Below are 22,003 nucleotides of genomic sequence, written 5' to 3' on the forward strand. Positions count from 1 at the left end.
AAGCCCGAAGCACAGCACCTTGAACTGCCAATGGCCCCTATCCGTGGAGAAGGCAGTTTTTTCACGTGCCCCAGGCGAGAGGACACCTGCCAGTAGCCACTGTGCAGATCAAGGGAAGAGAACCACGAGGACCCTCTGACGTGGTCTAGCGACTCATCGATCCTCGGTATGGGGTAAGAGTCTTTAGTGGTGACAGAATTTAGGCCCCTGTAGTCCGCACAAAACCTAAGTTTACCCCCTTTCTTAGGCACCATGACGACCGGCGCGGACCATGGGCTATCTGATGGCTCAATGAAATCAGCCCGCAACATGTCAGCAATAGCTGTGGCTGCTGCTTCCCTCTTGGCAAGGGGAATGCGACGGGGCCGAATTTTAATGGGTTGGTTGTCCCCAGTGTCGATGTCATGCTGAACCAGGTGCGTTTGCCCTACCTCATCTTTCCCCCAAGCGAAGCTATCTTTAAAGTCAAACAGCAGCTGCTTTAACTGTCTCTGTTGTCTCTCATCCAGACCTTGACAGTTTTTCAGCCACACAGCCTCAACGGCGTCGATAACTTCCTCCTTCCCCCCGTCGGGCTGATGGGGTGAAGGAGCCAGTGTGTTTTGGGCTACTGGGATGCCTGTGCTTGCACCATTATGGGGAGTGAAGGTCGTTGCCGCCGGAGACAGCTGCTGGGATGGCACAACGACCAAGGGAGCAGCCGGGACGACCAGTGGAGTTTCGGCAAGCTTGGAGGAAGACGGAGGGACAGCCCCTGACATTCCCACTGTGGGCCCCCCCCGACAGCCTCAAAGTGCCCGAAGCTAAGTCCAACTGAGCCCCACAGTTTTTCAAAAAGTCCATTCCCAGTATACAGGGGTCCTGTACCGCTGCTACCCACACCGGACACCCCACTGTTCTCCCCCCCACAGTCACAGACAACCGACACTTCCCTAACATGGGGGCTAGCTCCCCCGTGACAGTCCGTAGCTGGACAAGGGTCGGCTCCACCCGCACCCCAACAGGTAGTATGTCTGGTCTCACCAGGGTTACTGTAGAGCCCGTGTCGACCAGGGCCAAACATTCCACCCCCTCTACCTTGACGATGACATTGCAGAAGTCCCCAATGGTGGTACGTCCCACCACAACTACCGGACTAGGAAACACGGTAGCAGCTACACCCTGGGGAAGCAGGTCCCCACCCTCTTGCCTGCGCTGCTGGGTACCTCTTCTGCTTACTGTGGGTTCGGGGGCGGAGGGGTGGGCCCGCACTGCCCCCCGCGCGAGAACCCGCTGTCGTTTCCCTGGTGACGGGAGAATCTGCCACACTCCCGCTGAATGTGGCCAGGCTGGCCACAACCCCAGCAGACAATGGGAGTTGAGCTGACACTGCGATGTTGTCTGGAGCCCCTCTCAATGACAAGCGAAGCGGTCTTGACTAACCCGCCCAACTCGTCGACCAACTCTGGTTTGGTGACCCCCGGCACCCCGGCCGCCGCTGCTCTCACCTCTGGTTGACTGGCAACCTCCACTCTCACTCCCTCACCCCAGATCAGCTCCCTCTTCCTGGCTATCTCCACTGCAGCCCGCAGAGATGCTGGGTCCGACATCTGAACATGCTTACCCAGTTCGGTGGGGGAGAGCGCTCTAATAAAACTGTCCCATGCCAGCTCGTCTTGCACCCCAATCGGCATAGTTGCATAAGCCCGCCTGGTCAGGCTCAGAATATCACTTGCCAACGCCTTTAATGATTCCCCCTGAAGTCTCTTTTTGTTACTCAGTTCAATCCGCAGCATGTTGGGCTGTGCATCGCTGCCGAAACGGCCCCCCAATGCCTCCACTAGCGCACCGTAGTCGCCCCTCTCGTCCGGGGCTAGCGTTAGCAGGCATTCCGACGCCTCCTCTGCCAGGCTCAGGGCAAGCTGTAACCCTTTCGTCTCGTCAGACCACCTCCTGGCTCTAGCCAACAACTCGAATTGAGTGAAAAAAACTTCCCATTTACCTTGTCCATTGAACTTTGGAAGTTTAGCCGCTACCGTGGCTAATGGCAATAGGGCGCTGCCATCTCTGTTTACATAAGGAGGCCCAGCCATTTCCTCACGCGGTGACGTTGATGTCGCCGTGACGTCTGTTCTGGTCGAGTGGTTTGAAGGAAAACCCGCCTGTTCTGCCATCTTGCCGACTGACAATTTAACTTCCGCCATGTGGCTCTCCAGCTCTTCTACAGCCGTCGTCGCCTGACCCTCCCGACCGGGTACACCCGAGCCCACAACGGACACTTTGTCCGACTCTTCCTTAATTTTCCGCCTCGCCATGATCATCATGACCGTAGATGCGTGTCACGCTAAAGCTAACCACGGCCTATACTGAAACAGCTAACTCGCCTAATCTCGATCTATCCCGTCGTTCGAAAGCACTTCTGACACCAATGTAATGACCCAGCTGGGTCATAAAGTAAAAGAGAGACGGGCACCAGGTGTACAGGCAGAACACAGGTTTATTCCTGAATGGGCTATTGTTCAGGCCACAGCCCACGCCGCTAAACCTCGAACATACACAAATATAACATGTCAAGTCAAAGGTCCCAAAACAGAAGAGAGAGAGAGATGAGACCGTAACCCCTATTTAAGCATTCCAAAACCCTGCGGGATTACCCATCATACCCCCCCAACCTTTCCATCTGTCCTGGCATATTTAACTCCTGCTAGCACCCATGAGAACGATAACACACCCACGAACACAGAACACAATACCGGGTCGTTACAATACTATTTTTGACCGCAGTCATATCGACACTTATATTCATTATAATGCCATTATTACTTTTGTGCTGATTTTCACTATTCACAAGCAGATGATGAAATTCTAGTTTTTACTTACCGTTTCATACAAATCTATGTACTTTTACGAAGAAAAAAAACATGTAGGCTATGAGGATGATACGTTTATATTATTAGCTACATCCATCGTAACAAGAAATAGATGACAATGGTGGTCATGTCAACTAGTTGTATTTTTTCTGTATCCACTATGACGGATTTGTGGCACTGTCCGCTTAAACAGTTGACTCATAGTTCAATGATGTGAGTTCTAATCCTACATGGGGCAGATATGTTTTTATTTACACTTCTAATTCTGGAAAGTTAAAGCATACCTGTGAGAGGGGTCGCCCTAGTAGTGGTTGTAGTTTTTTAAATAGTACCCAAGATCAATCTGTGAGTTAATTTGACCATTGGAAAAGGAGCTACTGTGTAAATACTGCAATGCGGGTTGTATGGAATTGAGCCCCTAATCTTCATTTTCAAGGTGATGGTTGTGCTTTTCTTCCCAACCATATTTCAAAAATTTTCTGTTGCACCCATTGGGGATAGAATTTACACCGCAAGTGGCAATAGATGTCAGGAACTCGGCGCCTTACCACTGAGATAACTGTCCAAAGCTGTATTTGCTCGTGATACACATAATTGTATTATGTTACCCCAAAATAAAGCTAGCAGTGTTACTAAAAGTCTTATTGAAACATTCAGTGGAAGTTTTAAGGAAGTTATTCAAAAACCTCTAAATAACCTATAATTTCTGTTCTCAGAGCGTTAATAAAACATCCCAGGAAAACTTTCAAGGAACCTTTAGTAAAACATTCTCAGAACCTCCCTGCAACCTAAAAAGAAACGTTCCCAGAACAGGCAACATTTTCACTTCTGTTCTCAGAACATTTAAAAAACGTTCAATTTTACTGGTCAGGAAATGTATGGCTTCGTCCCACAACCAATGTGAAACCAAAAACATAAATTCCCACAACTTCCAAGGAGCCAAATGTGCTGACTGTGTTGCCTGTTTTCCTCCTGACTTCTCCGCTCATATAAATCAGTTGTCTATGAGACATCAGTCAGTCTGTCCATCAGACACACACACCCCCCCACCTGCCACTGACAGGCAGGAAGCAGGAAGAGGGACAGGAAGTCAGCGGGGGCACAGAGGGAGACTGGGTGCCATATTGCTCACAGCATCATGACTCATTATATCAGTGACTACTGTGACAATGAAGTCAATCTGTCTGTGTCATCAGTCAGTCAGTCCATCAGATGCTGAGATGTTCAGTGTTCTAGACTGGCGAAGACTGACGGCGTGTTGAGTCGGGAAAACATTTTTGAAAAGGGTTTGCAGCAGTGCAGAAAAGTGGATCATCATCAACACAAACAATTTCCGTTTAGTTTTAACTCGTTTTGACATTCAATGGCAGGGACAGTCCTCAACATGAATTAAGTTGACATAAAATGTGTGTTAGTCAACTAACAGTCAAGGTAGATATTGAACTGGGTATTTCCTTCAGTTTACAGTGGTGTGGCATATGAGACAGGAGCGAGAGAAAGAGATATAGAGATTTAGAGAGACCGAGCGAGAGAGAGAGACATAGAGCGAGACGGAGAGTGAGACCGCGAGACAGATAGGCAGACTGATAGAGAGACTGTGACAGTGACGGAGAGACAGAGATGGTCTTAGGGAATGAAGGAGATTTAAAGCTGTCTTGCCCTCCGTCTTCACACCATTTTACTTCTCTGTTTGGGCAAAATAAATCAGATAACAGTTTAATCCTCTTTCTTCCCAAACAGGATGTTTTTAATGTGGAGACACGAAGGGATGGAAATAATGACATGAAATTAAATGCATTTAGCCATTAGTTGTTGTCGCCACATACAGCATCTGGTGTGAACATCGTGTTAATTATTGACATAACAAACCTAGGCCTACATTAACATGCATCTTCATCCTTCTCAATATCATCCTCATCATGCACATTTTCATGCATTTTCATGTTGCACCATACATACATAATGTATGCCGCATCTCATCTAGTAGGAGGCAATGCATTTGATCATGGTTACCATGGTGATGGATTTTTTATCTCCATGTGTATTACCAAAGCTATAGTAACTATAGGAGAAGAACGAGGCTTTTGTTAAATTATGCAATGCTCATATTTGTCAAAAGAAGCCAGCATGCCATGTAGTTATCGATCTGCTCATTCTGGATCATACAACGTCTTTATCATGACTGCCAGACCAGCATGGTGGTTTTGGAGAGGTTGGGAATCTGAATCGTTATGCGTGTGATAGTCTGCACTGCCAGCCCAGTTGAGACACCTAGTATGAGTCCGAAGTTCTTTCTGAGCAGGGTTGTATGTGAAGAGAATACAAAGGTTGTTTATGCTGAAAATGCCTCATCATACTGATAGTACACTATTTTTACCAGAGTGCACATGTGCACTAAATAGGATATAGGGTGCCGTTTGGGACGCAGTCCTGACATTGGTATGATGTGACAGTCTCTACAGAAAAATCTTCTGTATTCTCATCACATAACCCAGGTCTCCCGCTGAGCTGGTTGTTCAAGGCAAAATAGGGAACATGGGCCTGCATGCTTTATAGATGGTATATGGCTGTATGCCATCAAACTTTTATTAATGTCTCATTTGTATTTTGACATACTGGCTTAGAATTTGAAGTTTTCTTGTTCGCTTGTCTTGTTCAGTGAGTTGATGTGATTAGTGCGTTGTGGAAACAATTGCGCTTCATGCTGACATTATTATTTTATTCTGAGCACAAACAGTCTGAGCATGTGACTGATTATGAATAGAGAATATAAACTGGGTGGTTCGAGCCCTGAATGCTGATTGGCTGAAAGCCGTGGTATATTAGACCGTATACCATGGGTATGACAAAACATTTAATTAAGTTGGGTAACTAGTTTATAATATCAATAAGGCACCTCAGGGGTTTGTGATATATGGCCAATATACCACGACAAAGGGCTGTGTCCTAGCACTCTGTGTTGCGTCGTGCATAAGAACAGCCCTTAGCTGTGGTATATTGGCCATATACCACACCCCCTCGGGCCTTATTGCTTAAATATACCATGGCAAGTAACCTTATGTCTTCAACAGCATGTCAGTCTCATTGAAAAAGTCAAATAAATGTTTTGTGAAATGCTTATTTACAGGCCCTTTCCCGACAATACAGATACTTTTAAAAAATATAATAACACAAGGAATAGATACAAACTGAGTAACGATAACTTGGCTATATACACAGGGTACAGCTACTGAGTCAATGTGCAGGGGTACGAGGTAATTGAGGTAGATATTTACATATACAGTGCCTTCGGAAAGTATTCAGACCCCTTGACTTTTTCCACATTTTGTTACGTTACAGCCTTATTCTAAAACCACAACCACTGTGGTGAATTTGATGTTTAATTTTCCATGAAAAAATGCTATTCTATCATAATGAAGAATTTAGTGGCATTTTGGCTATTATTGCTTTGTTAAAAGCATCCACTTCCTTAATGGTTAATCATAATATAAACATAAAGACGGTTATGTGACAGAATATATTAATTATTCCTCATTATTCATTGTTTGGCTCTCCTGTGGAGAGAGGAAGCAGCATGCTAACTAGGCTAGCTACTGTACTATACAGTACCACCTTGTTGATTGCAAAGAGCCATGTAGCTTCTTTATGGGAAATGTACATTAAGGGAAGAAAAGAAGGACAATATACACACATGGGTTTTGTTGCAGGCTTTTAGTTTTTTTTTGGTGTTGACATAAGCCAGAACTTATTTTATTCCCAATACCCACACACTGTTTGGTCTGTGCTGTTGTTGTATGTTGTTTGATTCACAACAGTCCTGAAACTAATTGCCCCAGTGGGATGAATAAAGATGTTTAAAGACTTGTTAATGCTTCCTGTGTTCTGTGAACACTTGGGAATACACAGTAGTGTGCAGGTTTCTTCTGTTTGCACCTTTTGAAATCCACTGGCTACAGTGCATTCTGAAAATATTCAGACCACTTGACTTTTTCCACATTTTGATACGTTACAGCCATATTCTAAAGTGGATTAAATTGTTTTCCCCCCTCATCAATCTACACACAATACCCCATAATGACAAAGCAAAAACAGGTTTGTAGAACATTTTGCTAAAAAAACCCCGGAAATAATACATTTACATAAGTATTCAGACCCTTCACTCAGTACTTTGTTGAAGCACCTTTGGCAGCGATTACAGCCTCGAGTCTTCTTGGGTATGACACTACAAGCTTGGCACACTTGTATTTGGGGAGTTTCTCCCATTCTTCTCTGCAGATCCTCTCAAGCTCTGTCAGGTTGGATGGGGAGCGTTGCTGCACAACTATTTTCAGGTCTCTCCAGAGATGTTCAATCGGGTTCAAGTCCGGGCTCTGGCTGGGCCACTCAAGGACATTCAGAGACTTGTCCCGAAGCCACTCCTGCGTTGTCTTGGCTGTGTGCTTAGGGTCGTTGTCCTGTTGGAAGGTGAACCTTCGCCCCAGTCTGAGGTCCTGAGCGCTCTGGAGCAGGTTTTCTTCAAGGATCTCTCTGTACTTTGCTCCATTCATCTTTCTCTCGATCCTGACTAGTCTCAAAGTCACTGCCGCTGAAAAACATCCCCACAGCATGATGCTGCCACCACCATGCTTCACTGTAGGGATGGTGCCAGGTTTCCTCCAGACATGACGCTTGGCATTCAGGCCAAAGCGTTCAATCTTGGTTTCAACAGACCAGAGAATCTTGTTTCTCATGGTCTGAGAGTCTTTAGGTGCCTTTTGGCAAATTCCAAGTCATGTGCCTTTTACTGAGGAGTGGCTTCCGTCTGGCCACACTACCATAAAGGCCCGATTGGTGGAGTACTGCAGAGATGGTTGTCCTTCTGGAAGGTTCTCCCATCTCCACAGAAGAACTCTAGAGCTCTGTCAGAGTGACCATCGGGTTCTTGGTCACCTCCCTGACCAAGGCCCTTCTACCCCGATTGCTCAGTTTTGCTGGGAGGCCAGCTCTAGGAAGAGTCATGGTGGTTCCAAACTTTTTCCATTTAAGAATGATGGACGCCACTGTGTTCCTGGGGACCTTCAATGCTGCAGAAATGTTTTGGTGCCCTTCTCCAGATCTGTGCCTCGACACAATCCTGTCTCGGAGCTCTACGGACAATTCCTTCGACCTCATGGCTTGGTTTTTGCTCTGACATGCACTGTCAACTGTGGGACCTTATATAGACAGGTGTGTGCCTTTCCAAATTATGTCCAATCAATTGAATTTACCACAGGTGGACTCCAATCAAGATGTAGAAACATCTCAAGGATGATCAATGGAAACAGAATGCACCTGAGCTCAATTTCAAGTCTCATAGCAAAGGGTCTGAATACTTATGTAAATAAGGTATTTCTGTTTTTTATTTGTTATACATTTTCAAAACTTTCTAAAAACCTGTTTTAGCTTTGTCATTATGGGGTATTGTGTGTAGATTGCTGAGGAAAATGTATATGTTTAATCCATTTTTGAATAAGGCTGTAACGTAACAAAATGTGGAATAAGTCAAGGGGTCTGAATACTTTCCGAAGGCACTGTAGGTAGGTGTAGAGTGACTAGGCAACAGGATAGATGATAAACAGTAGCAGCAGCATATGTGATGAGTAAAGATAGTTAGTGCAAAGAGGGTGCAGCTGTATAACTTTTTGAGGATTTGAGGGCCCATGCTAAATCTTTTCAGCCTCCTTAGGGGGAAGAGGCATTGCCATGCCTTCTTCATGACTGTGTTAGTGTGTGTGGACCATGTTAATTCCTTAGTGATGTGGACACCGAGGAACTTGAAGCTCTGGACCCACTCCACTGCAGCCCCTTCGATGTGGATGGGGGAGTGCTCAGCCCTCTGTTTCCTGTAGTTCACGTTCAGCTCTTTTGTCTTGCTGACATTGAGGGAGGGATTGTCCTGGCACCACACTTTCAGGTCACTGACGTCCTCTCTATAGGTGAGGGCCAGCGTGGCTGATTTGTTGTTGTCTACCCTCACCACCTGGGGGGCAGTCCGTCAGGAAGCCCAGGATCCAGTTGCAGAGGGAGGTGTTCAGTCCCAGGGTCCTGAGCTTAGTGGTGAGCTTGGAGGGCACTGTGGTGTTGAACGCTGAGCTGTAGTCAATGAACAGCATTCTCAGTGTGGAGTGCAATAGAGATTGTGTCATCTGTGGATCTGTTGGGGCGGTATGTGAATTGGAGTGGGTCCAGGGTGTCTGGGATGATGGTGTTGTGAGCCATGACCAGCCTTTCAAAGCATTTCATGGCTACAGATGTGAGTGCTACGGGGCAATAGTCTTTTAGACAGGTTACCTTGGCATTCTTGGGCACAGGGACTATGGTGGTCTGCTTGAAACATGTTGGTAATACAGACTGTGTTAGGGAGAGGTTGAAAATGTCAGTGAAGACACCCGCCATCTGGTCAACGCATGCTCTGAGTAGACATCCTGGTAATCCGTCTGGCCCTGCGGCATTGTGAATGTTAACCTGTTTAAAGGTCCTACTTACATCGGCTACAGAGAGCGAGATCACACAGTCATCCAGAACTGCTGGTGCTCTCATGCATTGTTCAGTGTTGCTTCCCTCGACGCGAGCATAGAAGGCCTATAGCTCGTTTGGTGGGCTCGCGTCACTGGGCAGCTTGCGGCTCCATGTGTCCTGTCATTATTACAGTGTAAACCTATGTATTACTGTGCATATATTTTTCTTCATTTCCTTAGTAGTATTTTACAACTCTATATTAACATTATTGACAATCCCAGTAAAGAGGATAGATCACAGTAGATGTAGCCTATGAATGCCTTCCCTTGGTACTATATGGTCCCATTATCCACCCTTCTTGATTATCCACCCAATGTGTGCACATCTGCACGTGCAACCGCCATGGATTTAACCATGGTGGAAACTGCTTCTAGCCAAAGATAACACTGTTCCAATGCTTTTAAATCCACAGTAGTGTGGGTAATCAGGACAATGCCTATGTCTCTGTAAAGAAAGTGACCTCGCCCTTTTCAGCTCCTCCAATCAATGGCCTGTTTCCTTTGGGTGAGAGTCCAAACAGCGCCTTGGTTTGTCTGCCTGGAGGTCTTCTTTTCACCCTGTTAAACCCAGCCAGGCCTGAATAAAATGGCCGACTGGACCAAGGGCAATCAATGGTATATTAAAAGACAGACCGACAGACACAGTGAGGGAGGGAAGGACAGCGGAGGAAGAAGTGAATTTCAGGGATAAATACATTTGAATAGTAAGTATTGTGGACTCTATACACTGCAGCCATTTTTATCTCAATATCAAATCATTTCTGGGTAAAAGTTACCTTACTGGGTTGTTTCCAATTGAAATGGTAAAAAAGAAATAAAAATTGCTGCCCAGCAAGGCACAATTTCTCAACTAAGAATTTCGGTAGGACTGTGGGAGTGGTCTGAGTGGGGAGGGGAAAACTGAAAACGAGCTGTTATTGCCAGAGAGGTTTGGAAGTCTCGTTCTTATTGGTCTATTAACTAATTGATATCACCAGGCAGGCCCAAACTCCATCCCACCAAAACAGGCAGATATTTCAGGGGGTCTTTTCAAACAGCTCTTACACTAAAATAATTTGATACATCAGAAAAGCAGAACTTAATATTTGGTACAGAAACCTTTGTTTGCAATTACAGAGATCATACGTTTCCTGTAGGTCTTGACCAGGTTTGCACACACTTTAGCAGGGATTTTGGCCCACTCCTCCATATAGACCTTCTCCAGATCCTTCAGGTTTCGGGGCTGTCACTGGGCAATACGGATTTTCAGCTCCCTCCAAAGATTTTCTATTGGGTTCAGGTCTGGAGACTGGCTAGGCCACTCCAGGACCTTGAGATGCTTCTTACGGAGCCACTCCTTAGTTGCCCTGGCTGTGTGTTTTGGGTCGTTGTCATGCTGGAAGACCCAGCCACGACCCATCTTCAATGCTCTTACTGAGGGAAGGAGGTTGTTGTCTAAGATCTCGCGATACATGGCCCCATCCATCCTCCCCTCAATACGGTGCAGTCGTCCTGTCCCCTTTGCAGAAAAGCATCCCCAAAGAATGATGTTTCCACCTCCCATGCTTCACGGTTGGGATGGTGTTCTTGGGGTTGTACTCATCCTTCTTCCTCCAAACACGGCGAGTGGAGTTTAGACCAAAAAGCTAAATTTTTGTCTCATCAGACCACATGACCTTCTCCCATTCCTCCTCTGGATCATCCAGGCCTGGACATGCGCTGGCTTGAGCAGGGGGACCTTGCGTGCGCTGCAGGATTTTAATCCATGACGGCGTAATGTGTTACTAATGGTTTTCTTTGAGACTGTGGTCCCAGCTCTCTTCAGGTCATTGACCAGGTCCTGCCATGTAGTTCTGGGCTGATCCCTCACCTTCCTCATGATCATTGATGCCCCACGAGGTGAGATCTTGCATGGAGCCCCAGACTGAGGGTGATTGAACGTCATCTTGAACTTCTTCCATTTTCTAATAATTGCGCCAACAGTTGTTGCCTTCTCACCAAGCTGCTTGCCTATTGTCCTGTAGCCCATCCCAGCCTTGTGCAGGTCTACAATTTTATCCCTGATGTCCTTACACAGCTCTCTGGTCTTGGCCATTGTGGAGAGGTTGGAGTCTGTTTGATTGAGTGTGTGGACAGGTGTCTTTTATACAGGTAACGAGTTCAAACAGGTGCAGTTAATACAGGTAATGAGTGGAGAACAGGGGAGCTTCTTAAAGAAAAACTAACAGGTCTGTGAGAACCAGAATTCTTACTGGTTGGTAGGTGATCAAATACTTATGTCATGCAATAAAATGCAAATTAATTACTTAAAATTCATACAATGTGATTTTCTGGATTTTTGTTTTAGATTCCGTCTCTCACAGTTGAAGTGTACCTATGATAAAAATTACAGACCTCTATATGCTTTGTAAGTAGGAAAACCTGCAAAATCGGCAGTGTATCAAATACTTCTTCTCCCCACTGTATAAAGGAAACACCAACATGAAGTGTTTTAATAGGGCATCGTGCCACCACGAGCCAGAACAGCTTCAATGCACCTTGGCATATATTCATAGTGTCTGGAACTCTATTGGAGGGATAAGACACCTTTCTTCCACGAGGAAATTCCATCATTTGTTGTTTTGTTGATGGTGGTGGAAAATGCTGTCTCAGGCGCCACTCCAGACTCTCCCATAAGTGTTCAATTGGGTTGAGATCTGATGACTGAGATTGCCATGGCATATGGTTTACATTGTTTTCATGCTCATCAAACCATTCAGTGATCACTCGTGCCCTTTGGATGGGGGCATTGTCATCCTATAGGGGCATAACCATGGTAGCCAAAATAATGTCCTGCCCATTATTTTTTAGAAATGACCCTAAGCATGATGGGATGTTAATTGCTTAATTAATTCAGGAACCAAACTTACTTTGTATCCCTCATTTACTCAAGTGTTTCGATTATTTTGGTAGTTACATGTATATAAAACAGAAAGATCATGTTTTTGAATGCACTGGGCCTTTTAACGACTTGACTGTGGATAAACAAAGTTATTTCAGATCCCTGTTTGTGTGTGTGTGAGTGTGTCTTGAGCCTACCTGGGCTAGTATGTAGGTCTGACTGTTAGGAGCCTATCTGCATGAACTGAACTGAACGGACTTTGACATGTCTACTCTGCACCAGAGTCCTTTTGATTTTCTAGCCAACCTGTCGACTCACCCGAAACATGAAGTGATTATTTTCTACGTCAACCCACATCATCTGTCAGCTGGGTCCTGCATGAGCTTTGTCAGGAAGTGCACTTAGGACAAGTCAAGATAATCACAAGTCTAAACTAATTCTCTGTTAGCCTGGAAGAGTCTGGGTAAGACTCACAGCAGCTCATTTGTAGCCTGGAATGAATCTACACTCAAAATTGCACTTTTGAAACAATAGTAAGGAACTAAGGAATATTTAGTGAGGATTCCAGGCTCACTTATAACTGGTTTGTAGCCTGGAATACACACATACTAAATATTGGTCCATTGAAACAATAGTTAAGGGATATTTAGTGTAGAATCCAGGCTAGCTCGTGGTTGTGTTTCAGACCAAAGATCTTGTGTTCTGTTGATTCGGCAGCCATATTGGATTGTTGTATTAGCAGTTGAAACCCTTAACCTGTTATATTGTGGTCTATTTGAAGAGTAAGCAGTTTGTTAGCCTGGTCTGCTGCTCGGCGGCTTTGGGTGTTGCATACCGTACGTAGAGTGAATGAATACGGGCTAGCCAAGCAGTCATCAAACCAGGGTAAGGGTGTGTGTATGTATATGTTTCGAGTGTGTATTTTTGTTTGTGTGTGTGTGTTATGACTACATGTATAGTATGAGTGTGTTATGTGAGAGCTGATCCATTTAGTCTGCTTGCAGTGCTGGAACCTAAAACCACACACACACACACACACACACACACACACACACACACACGGCGGGCACGGTCTAACCCCATGTAGAATTTTGGCAACAGCTCTTTTACACCTTTAGTCAGACAGTTATAGAACAATCCCTGGTCAGGACATAACCTAGCGGAAGACAACATGACACAGGAACACATTTAGCACAGTAAACATGGACACGGCTGTATGAATCAAACTCTCCATGTCTAGTTAAAAGGTCTTGCTTAAAGCTCTAATAGTGGCTTCTACTGTTGTAAATACATGTAAATACAGTACTTCACTTAGGGTTTCTTTATCTGAAATACATCACCAGTAGTACAGAAGAAAAAGGAACACCCTTGCCTTTCTTGAACTAACACTCACACTTGGCTTTTCTTACTAGCACTGGCTTTGCTGATAGCTACTTATTGAGGAAAAAATTAGCTTGCTCTGACTGTGAGTTGCGGTTGTCTCTCATAGCTGCCTTAAGATGAATACACTAACTGTAAGTCGCTCTGGATAAGAGCATCTGCTAAATGACTAAAATGTAAATGTAAAATACACAGATAACTGTACTCTGATTGAAGTGTTTTAATTCTCAAAACGAGCATTCACTAACCCCATAGAATGTTATATTGTATGACTACTGTTAAAACTACATTTCTCAGTCCTTTGCTGTGCTGGCCCCAGCTTGTCAGGCCTACAGCTGGATTTCTATTTGTAGTCTGTAGGTGATGGGGATGTCCCCACATTGTAGGGGATGGGGATGTCCCCCATGTCTTTTGGAATCAGTCATGATTTACAGTGGCGCTCCTGTCTTTGGAGTTTATGGGTTTGAGGTCGATGGCTAGCGCTGGTTATCTGAAACAGTACACACACACACACACACACACACACACACACACACACACACACACACGATGGCTAGCACTAGTTAGCGTTAGCGAGCAGCCATGCAGCGTTCACAGCTGAGTAACTGGGTCAGTTGAAGATGTCTACTCTTCTTATCTTCTCAGATCTCATCTGTGGGCGCTCACCGCTCACTGGCAAGCTTTTCACCAACCAACCAACCAACTGCTCAGACTACCCCTTGCATCAGTGTTTCCTTTCTTTCTCACTGTCTTTGTCTCTCTCTCTCTCGTGTGGAGTCTCTATTCTCTCTCGCGCTCTCTCTGTTTCTCTCTCCTGCTCTCTCTGTTTCTCTCTCCCGCTCTCTTGATCTCTTTCTCTCTCTATCACAGATGACACAGATTATCATCAAGGAAATGTCACAGATTAGCATCAAGGAAATATTCGTATTTGCATCTGTGTATGTGCTTACGTGTATGTGTGTGTTCCATTTATGTACTTGCATTCTGTGTTGGTACAGTAGGACTGCCTATGTCATAAGAGGACTTTAAGGACATCATCCCCACAGTTACTCATGTAGGCTACACTGCCGTCCCTCTCCTTCCCTTTATGTTTGGAAACCATTTCAGCTGTCGCACCGATGTGAAGGCCCTGGTTGTTCCCCGTGTGAAGAGACTGAGTGTGTGTGTGTTTATAGCTCCAACCTGCATGGCCTGGATATCCACTGTGCGCAGAGAACACACTCACTACAAACTAACTATGCCCTCTTGTGGGGAAAATCCTATACAGTATCCTGACATCAACCGTTGACAGTGGATGTGTGGCGAGTTGTTAGTAGGATGTACAAATTCAATCAATTATAGCCATGACATAAAAAAAGTTGTTGGAATCAAATCAGCTGATGCATTCGACTCCACCAATGATCCTGCCAACGTCATAGATGGCAGCCATTCGTTCAGTCTTCTCACAGTAAAGAGATCTTGATGTTATCAGAGTGGCTAACCTGAAGACACTCTGGTCATACAATAAAGCACTACACTAGCTACCGCTATGCTTCGCTATCACTAGCCTCAACCAGACCCACTCTATGGACCCCACCATATCCCATACAAAGAGACCCCATTAAAAATACATGTTTTTTTCTTTTCATTAGGTCGACTACAATGTAGTAGATCAATCCAAAGAGCCATAGCATGAAAATAATCAGGCCCCCGTCATTTATAATGAATGGTGCAATCATGCAGGACAGGGGATGTCTATTGTGTGGTGGCTGAATAGGGAGAAGGGCTAGTAGGGTAAACGATAGGATATCTTTCTCAGTCATGTGTTAATATCATGGGTTCAGTCATGTGTAATAAAGCAGGCCTCTTCATGATGATAATGTTGATTGCTAGTTGTTCAAGAGAACAGTATTTTAGTGGTTGCCCAGCCTATCTCTCTATCCCTCTAATCCTTTCTCTAGCCTTCTTTTTCACTCTCCCATTTCCCTCTTTTTCACTCTTACTCTCCCTCTATACTTTTCCCTTTACCCCTATTTTTCATAACTCAGCTGTTTTCAGGAGGTCTGAGGGAGTTGGTCTCTGTGTGAACAGCATGTTAGATGTCAGTGACTAGTGCCATTCCTCATATTTCCCCTCCTGTCTTCACATTACAACTCAGCTGATTTGTAGAGGGATGTTGATGGGGCTAGGGTACCGTGTGTGTGTTTGATGGCCTACACCTGAGGCGTAATGGCATCAGGTACAATATAACCCATGACCCTGCATTAACTAAGGCAGTCACAACAGCCTTTCCCGCAACACTCCTTCACATACAATCACCCTTCAAGGATTGGTTTACAGATGTGTAGTGTATTTCATTTCCCTCTTGTATGAATAGCACTTACACTGTATTCATTGGCCCGTATTCACTGACCGGAGGGTCTGCTTTTAATATTCAGGAGTTACAGTACCCCTGGCTTTGAAGAATGTCCACTCTTTGAGGCTATGAGACCAGCCACGGTTTGATTACAGAGAACAACAAACTTGTCTACTATGTCACTCATTATGACACACGCACACATTACAGTAATATATGCCATTTAGCAGATGCTTTTATCCAAAGCGACTTAGTCATACGTGCATACGTTTTTATGTATGGATAATCCCGGGGAATCGAACCCACAATCCTGCCGTTGCAAGCGCCATGCTCTACCAACTGAGCCATACAGGACCATGTCCACAGTCTCAGAGTTCAGTAGTGGAGAGGTATTATTACATGGTCTGATCGCTGTATGTCAGGGTTCTTCAATTCCGGTCCTGGAGGGCCGAAACACCTCTGTTTTTCATCCTCTCCTTCTAATCAGGGGCTAATTCAGACCTGGGACACCAGGTGAGTGCAATTAACTACCAGGTAGAAATAAAAAACAGAAGTGTTTCGGCCCTCCAGGACCGGAATTGAAGAACCCTGCTGTATGTGTTGGATGTTGAACCACAGGAAAATTGGAAAAAGGACTGCAATTTGTGTGTGTGTGAGAGAGAGAATGACTGACACTTAAATGTGCAGAATGATAGTTATTGCTATATTGTATTCTATGTTACATGTTTGCATTCTGAAACTAATCTCTCTCTCTCTCTCTCTCTCTGTCTCTCTCTAGGTCGTGCTCGTCTTTGCTCTCAGCATTGGAGCACTTGGAATATACTTTATAGACTCTTCTGAGTAAGTATCCCTTTTTATGTGCTGATATGTGCTTTTGTATTGACTGCAATGCAGACCACCTCATCGTACAGTATGAGCTGCTATTGAACACCACTTTGTGATTTAATATCAGATCTGATATTTCTTTACATGATCAATAGGCACCTCAAGTGAGATCCTACATGGAAGTCTACATACAGTCATCCACATTGGAGAAATATAATTGTTTATTATACTGATTTATGTGGCTGTATTGAACGAGTGCTTAGTCATCCTATCAGTTGCTGTTGAACACTACTTTGGGATTGTCATACTGTGAAATGAATCAGATATTATACCCTTCATATGATTAATAAGTACTTCAGACAGATTTATCCACACATGGTGTAGACCTAGTCACCCACATTGGTGAAGTATAATGTATCATAGTGCAACCATGTGTTGGATTTGATGGATTTCTGTGCGTTATCTAAAAGACTGTATAGCTCCTCTCCTCTCCTCCTTTATGGTTTTGTCAATGGAAGCCGGTCAGCCTGCCGCCACACTTAGTTTCCATGGTAACCTAGACAAAGCAGGATATCAGTAGGTCTGCCTGGTCCTCAGAGACACCCCTCACTTGTAGACACACACACACACACATACATACGCGTGCACGCACACACACATATACACACGGAAGTACACACAGTAAACTAAGCTACTGTAGCATCCCACGCTTCCAATCACCCTCCCACGCCATTCTCAGGCTCTCACCCATCCTAGCCCTGACCAGCATAGTTAACACTGTGAATAATGCAGATAATGTTCCAGATAATGCTTGTGAAAATGGCATTTTCTGAATTATCCAATTAAAATCACTTCATGATTTATTTGTGCACTTCTCAGGTGAGGTTTTGTCCCTTGTGTGACTATTTACTATATTTACTATTAATGATTCTACTTCCTATACTAACCTGCTATCCTTACTCTTTGATACGGATAGCAAAAAATGATATATATATACAGTGGAGAGAACAAGTATTTGATACACTGCCGATTTTGCAGGTTTTCCTACTTACAAAGCATGTAATTTTTATCATAGGTACACTTCAACTGTGAGAGACGGAATCTAAAACAAAAATCCAGAAAATCACATTGTATGATTTTTAAGTTATTAATTTGCATTTTATTGCATGACATAAGTATTTGATCACCTACAAACCAGTAAGAATTCCGGCTCTCACAGACCTGTTAGTTTTTCTTTAAGAAGCCCTCCTGTTCTCCACTCATTACCTGTATTAACTGCACCTGTTTGAACTCGTTACCTGTATAAAAGACACCTGTCCACACACTCAATCAAACAGACTCCAACCTCTCCACAATGGCCAAGACCAGAGAGCTGTGTAAGGACATCAGTGATAAAATTGTAGACCTGCACAAGGCTGGGATGGGCTACAGGACAATAGGCAAGCAGCTTGGTGAGAAGGCAACAACTGTTGGCGCAATTATTAGAAAATGGAAGAAGTTCAAGATGACAGTCAATCACCCTCGGTCTAGGGCTCCATGCAAGATCTCACCTCGTGGGGCATCAATGATCATGAGGAAGGTGATGGATCAGCCCAGAACTACACGGCAGGACCTGGTCAATGACCTGAAGAGAGCAAAGAAAACCATTAGTAACACACTACGCCGTCATGGATTAAAATCCTGCAGCGCACGTAAGGTCCCCCTGCTCAAGCCAGCGCATGTCCAGGCCCGTCTGAAGTTTGCCAAAGACCATCTGGATGATCCAGAGGAGGAATGGGAGAAGGTCATGTGGTATGATGAGACAAAAATTGAGCTTTTTGGTCTAAACTCCACTCGCCGTGTTTGGAGGAAGAAGAAGGATGAGTACAACCCCAAGAACACCATCCCAACCGTGAAGCATGGAGGTGGAATCATCATTCTTTGGGGATGCTTTTCTGCAAAGGGGACAGGACGACTGCACCTTATTGAAGGGAGGATGGATGGGGCCATGTATCGCAAGATCTTGGCCAACAACTTCCTTCCCTCAGTAAGAGCATTGAAGATGGGTCGTGGCTGGGTCTTCCAGCATGACAACGACCCGAAACACACAGCCAGGGCAACTAAGGAGTGGCTCCGTAAGAAGCATCTCAAGGTCCTGGAGTGGCCTAGCCAGTCTCCAGACCTGAACCCAATAGAAAATCTTTGGAGGGAGCTGAAAGTCCGTATTGCCCAGCGACAGCCCCGAAACCTGAAGGATCTGGAGAAGGTCTGTATGGAGGAGTGGGCCAAAATCCCTGCTGCAGTGTGTGCAAACCTGGTCAAGACCTACAGGAAACATATGATCTCTGTAATTGCAAACAAAGGTTTCTGTACCAAATATTAAGTTCTGCTTTTCTGATGTATCAAATACTTATGTCATGCAATAAAATGCAAATTAATTACTTAAAAATCATACAATGTGATTTTCTGGATTTTTGTTTTAGATTCCGTCTCTCACAGTTGAAGTGTACCTATGATAAAAATTACAGATCTCTACATGCTTTGTAAGTAGGAAAACCTGCAAAATCGGCAGTGTATCAAATACTTGTTCTCCCCACTATATATATATATATATACACACTACCAGTCAAAAGTTTGGATACACCTACTCATTCAAGGGTTTTTCTTTATTTTTACTATTTTTTACATTGTGGAATAATAGTGAAAACATCAAAACTATGAAATAACACATATGGAATCATGTAGTAACCAAAACAGTGTTAATCAAATCAAAATATATTTTATATTTGAGATTCTTCAAATATCCACCCTTTCCCTTGATGACAGCTTTGCACACTCTTGGCATTCTCTCAACCAGCTTCACCTGGAATGCTTTTCCAACAGTCTTGAAGGAGTTCCCACATATGCTGGGCCCTTGTTGGGTGCTTTTCCTTCTCTCTGCGGTCCGACTCATCCCAAACCATCTCAATTGGGTTGAGGTCGGGGGATTGTGGAGGCCAGGTCATCTGATGCAGCACTCCACCACTGTCCTTCTTGGTAAACTAGCCATTACACAGCCTGGAGGTGAGTTGGGTCATTGTCCTGTTGAAAAACAAATGATAGTCCCACTAAGCCCAAACCAGATGGGATGGCGTATCGCTGCAGAATGCTGTGGTAGCCATGCTGGTTAAGACAGTGTCACCAACAAAGCACCCCCACACCATAACCCCTCCTACTCCATGCTTTAAGGTGGGAAATACACATGCGGAGATCATCCGTTCACCCGCACCGCGTCTCACAAAGACACGGCGGTTGGAAGCAAAAATCTCAAATTTGGACTCCAGACCATGTCCATTGCTCGTGTTTCTTGGCCCAAGCAGGTCTCTTCTTCTTATTGGTGTCCTTTAGTAGTGGTTTCTTTGCAGCAATTTGACCATGAAGGCCTGATTCAATCAGTCCCCTCTGAACAGTTGATGTTGAGGTGTGTCTGTTACTTGAACTCTGTGAATCATTTATTTGGGCTGCAATTTCTGAGGCTGGTAACTCTAATGAACTTATCCTCTGCAGCAGAGGGAACTCTGGGTCTTCCATTCCTGTTGCGCTTGATGGTATTTGTGACTGCACTTGAAGAAACTTTAAAACTTCTTGAAATTGTCCAGATTGACTGGCCTTCATGTCTTAAAGTAATGATGGACACTCACTTCTCTTTGCTTATTTGAGCTGTTCTTGACATAATATGGACTTGGCCTTTTACCAAATAGGGCTATCTTCTGTATACTCCCCCTACCTTGTCACAACACAACTGATTGGCTCAAATGCATTAAGAAGGAAAGAAATTCCACAAATTAACTTTTAAGAAGGCACACCTGTTAATTGAAATGCATTCCAGGTGACTACCTCATGAAGCTGGTTGAGAGAATGCCAAGAGTGTGCAAAGCTGTCATCAAGGCAAATGGTGGCTATTTGAAGAATCTCAAATATATGAGTAGATGTGTCCAAACTTTTGACTGGTACTCTATATATACATGTTTTATTGTCACATACACCAGATAGGTGCAGTGAAATGTGTTATTTTACAGATAGCTCTGGGTGTTGCATGACAGGCAAAAAACGAATAAAGTCATGCCATGTCCAACATCTGCAGTGTTAATCTGAGCAGTAGCGCAGGGAACAAGTGGTGTGGAAATGATTCCTTGCATATGTCCAGTCCCCCATTTACAGAAAGGGATAAAGTCCTTCCCATCTTTACCTCTCCCTCTGTGTCCCCCTCTCTCTTTTTACTCCCTCTTTCGTTCCCTCCTTATCTCTCGCTTTTCCCTCCCTCCCTTCCTCTGTCTATTTCGTTCTCTATCCCTCTCCCTCCTTTACTCTCTCCCTCTATCTCTGCCTCTCCCTCCTTTACTCTCTCCCTCTATCTCTGCCTCTCCCTCCTTTACTCTCTCCCTCTATCTCTGCCTCTCCCTCCTTTACTCTCTCTCTCTATCTCTGCCTCTCCCTCCTTTACTCTCTCCCTCTATCTCTGCCTCTCCCTCCTTTACTTTCTCTATCTCTGCCTCTCCCTCCTTTACTCTCTCCCTCTATCTCTGCCTCTCCCTCCTTTACTCTCTATCTCTATCTCTGCCTCTCCCTCCTTTACTCTCTCTCTATCTCTGCCTCTCCCTCCTTTACTCTCTCCCTCTATCTCTGCCTCTCCCTCCTTTACTCTCTCCCTCTATCTCTGCCTCTCCCTCCTTTACTCTCTCCCTCTATCTCTGCCTCTCCCTCCTTTACTCTCTCTCTCTATCTCTGCCTCTCCCTCCTTTACTCTCTATCTCTATCTCTGCCTCTCCCTACTTTACTCTCTCCCTCTATCTCTGCCTCTCCCTCCTTTACTCTCTCTCTCTATCTCTGCCTCTCCCTCCTTTACTCTCTCCCTCTATCTCTGCCTCTCCCTCCTTTACTCTCTCTCTCTATCTCTGCCTCTCCCTCCTTTACTCTCTCCCTCTATCTCTGCCTCTCCCTACTTTACTCTCTCCCTCTATCTCTGCCTCTCGCTCCTTTACTCTCTCTCTCTATCTCTGCCTCTCCCTCCTTTACTCTCTCCCTCTATCTCTGCCTCTCCCTCCTTTACTCTCTATCTCTGCCTCTCCCTCCTTTACTCTCTCTCTATCTCTGCCTCTCCCTCTATCTCTGCCTCTCCCTCCTTTACTCTCTCCCTCTATCTCTGCCTCTCCCTCCTTTACTCTCTATCTCTATCTCTGCCTCTCCCTCCTTTACTCTC

General features: G+C 44.8%; 1 protein-coding gene across 5 annotated transcripts in view; it reads left to right on the forward strand.

The window, feature by feature from the left end:
* kcnma1a (potassium large conductance calcium-activated channel, subfamily M, alpha member 1a) overlaps positions 1 to 22,003 on the forward strand; it is a gene marked incomplete at both ends in the record, with an annotated part of 253,440 nt that overhangs the window by 117,573 nt on the left and 113,864 nt on the right. For all 5 annotated transcript variants that reach the window (XM_084168518.1, XM_084168519.1, XM_084168517.1 and 2 more), the window contains one exon: positions 16,739 to 16,800. In XM_084168518.1, the coding sequence (XP_084024644.1) occupies positions 16,739 to 16,800 (62 nt within the window). The remainder of the gene's footprint in view (positions 1 to 16,738; positions 16,801 to 22,003) is intronic.

The sequence above is a fragment of the Coregonus lavaretus genome (genome assembly GCF_964263955.1).
Source record: "Coregonus lavaretus genome assembly, chromosome: 1".
Classification (NCBI taxonomy): domain Eukaryota; kingdom Metazoa; phylum Chordata; class Actinopteri; order Salmoniformes; family Salmonidae; genus Coregonus; species Coregonus lavaretus.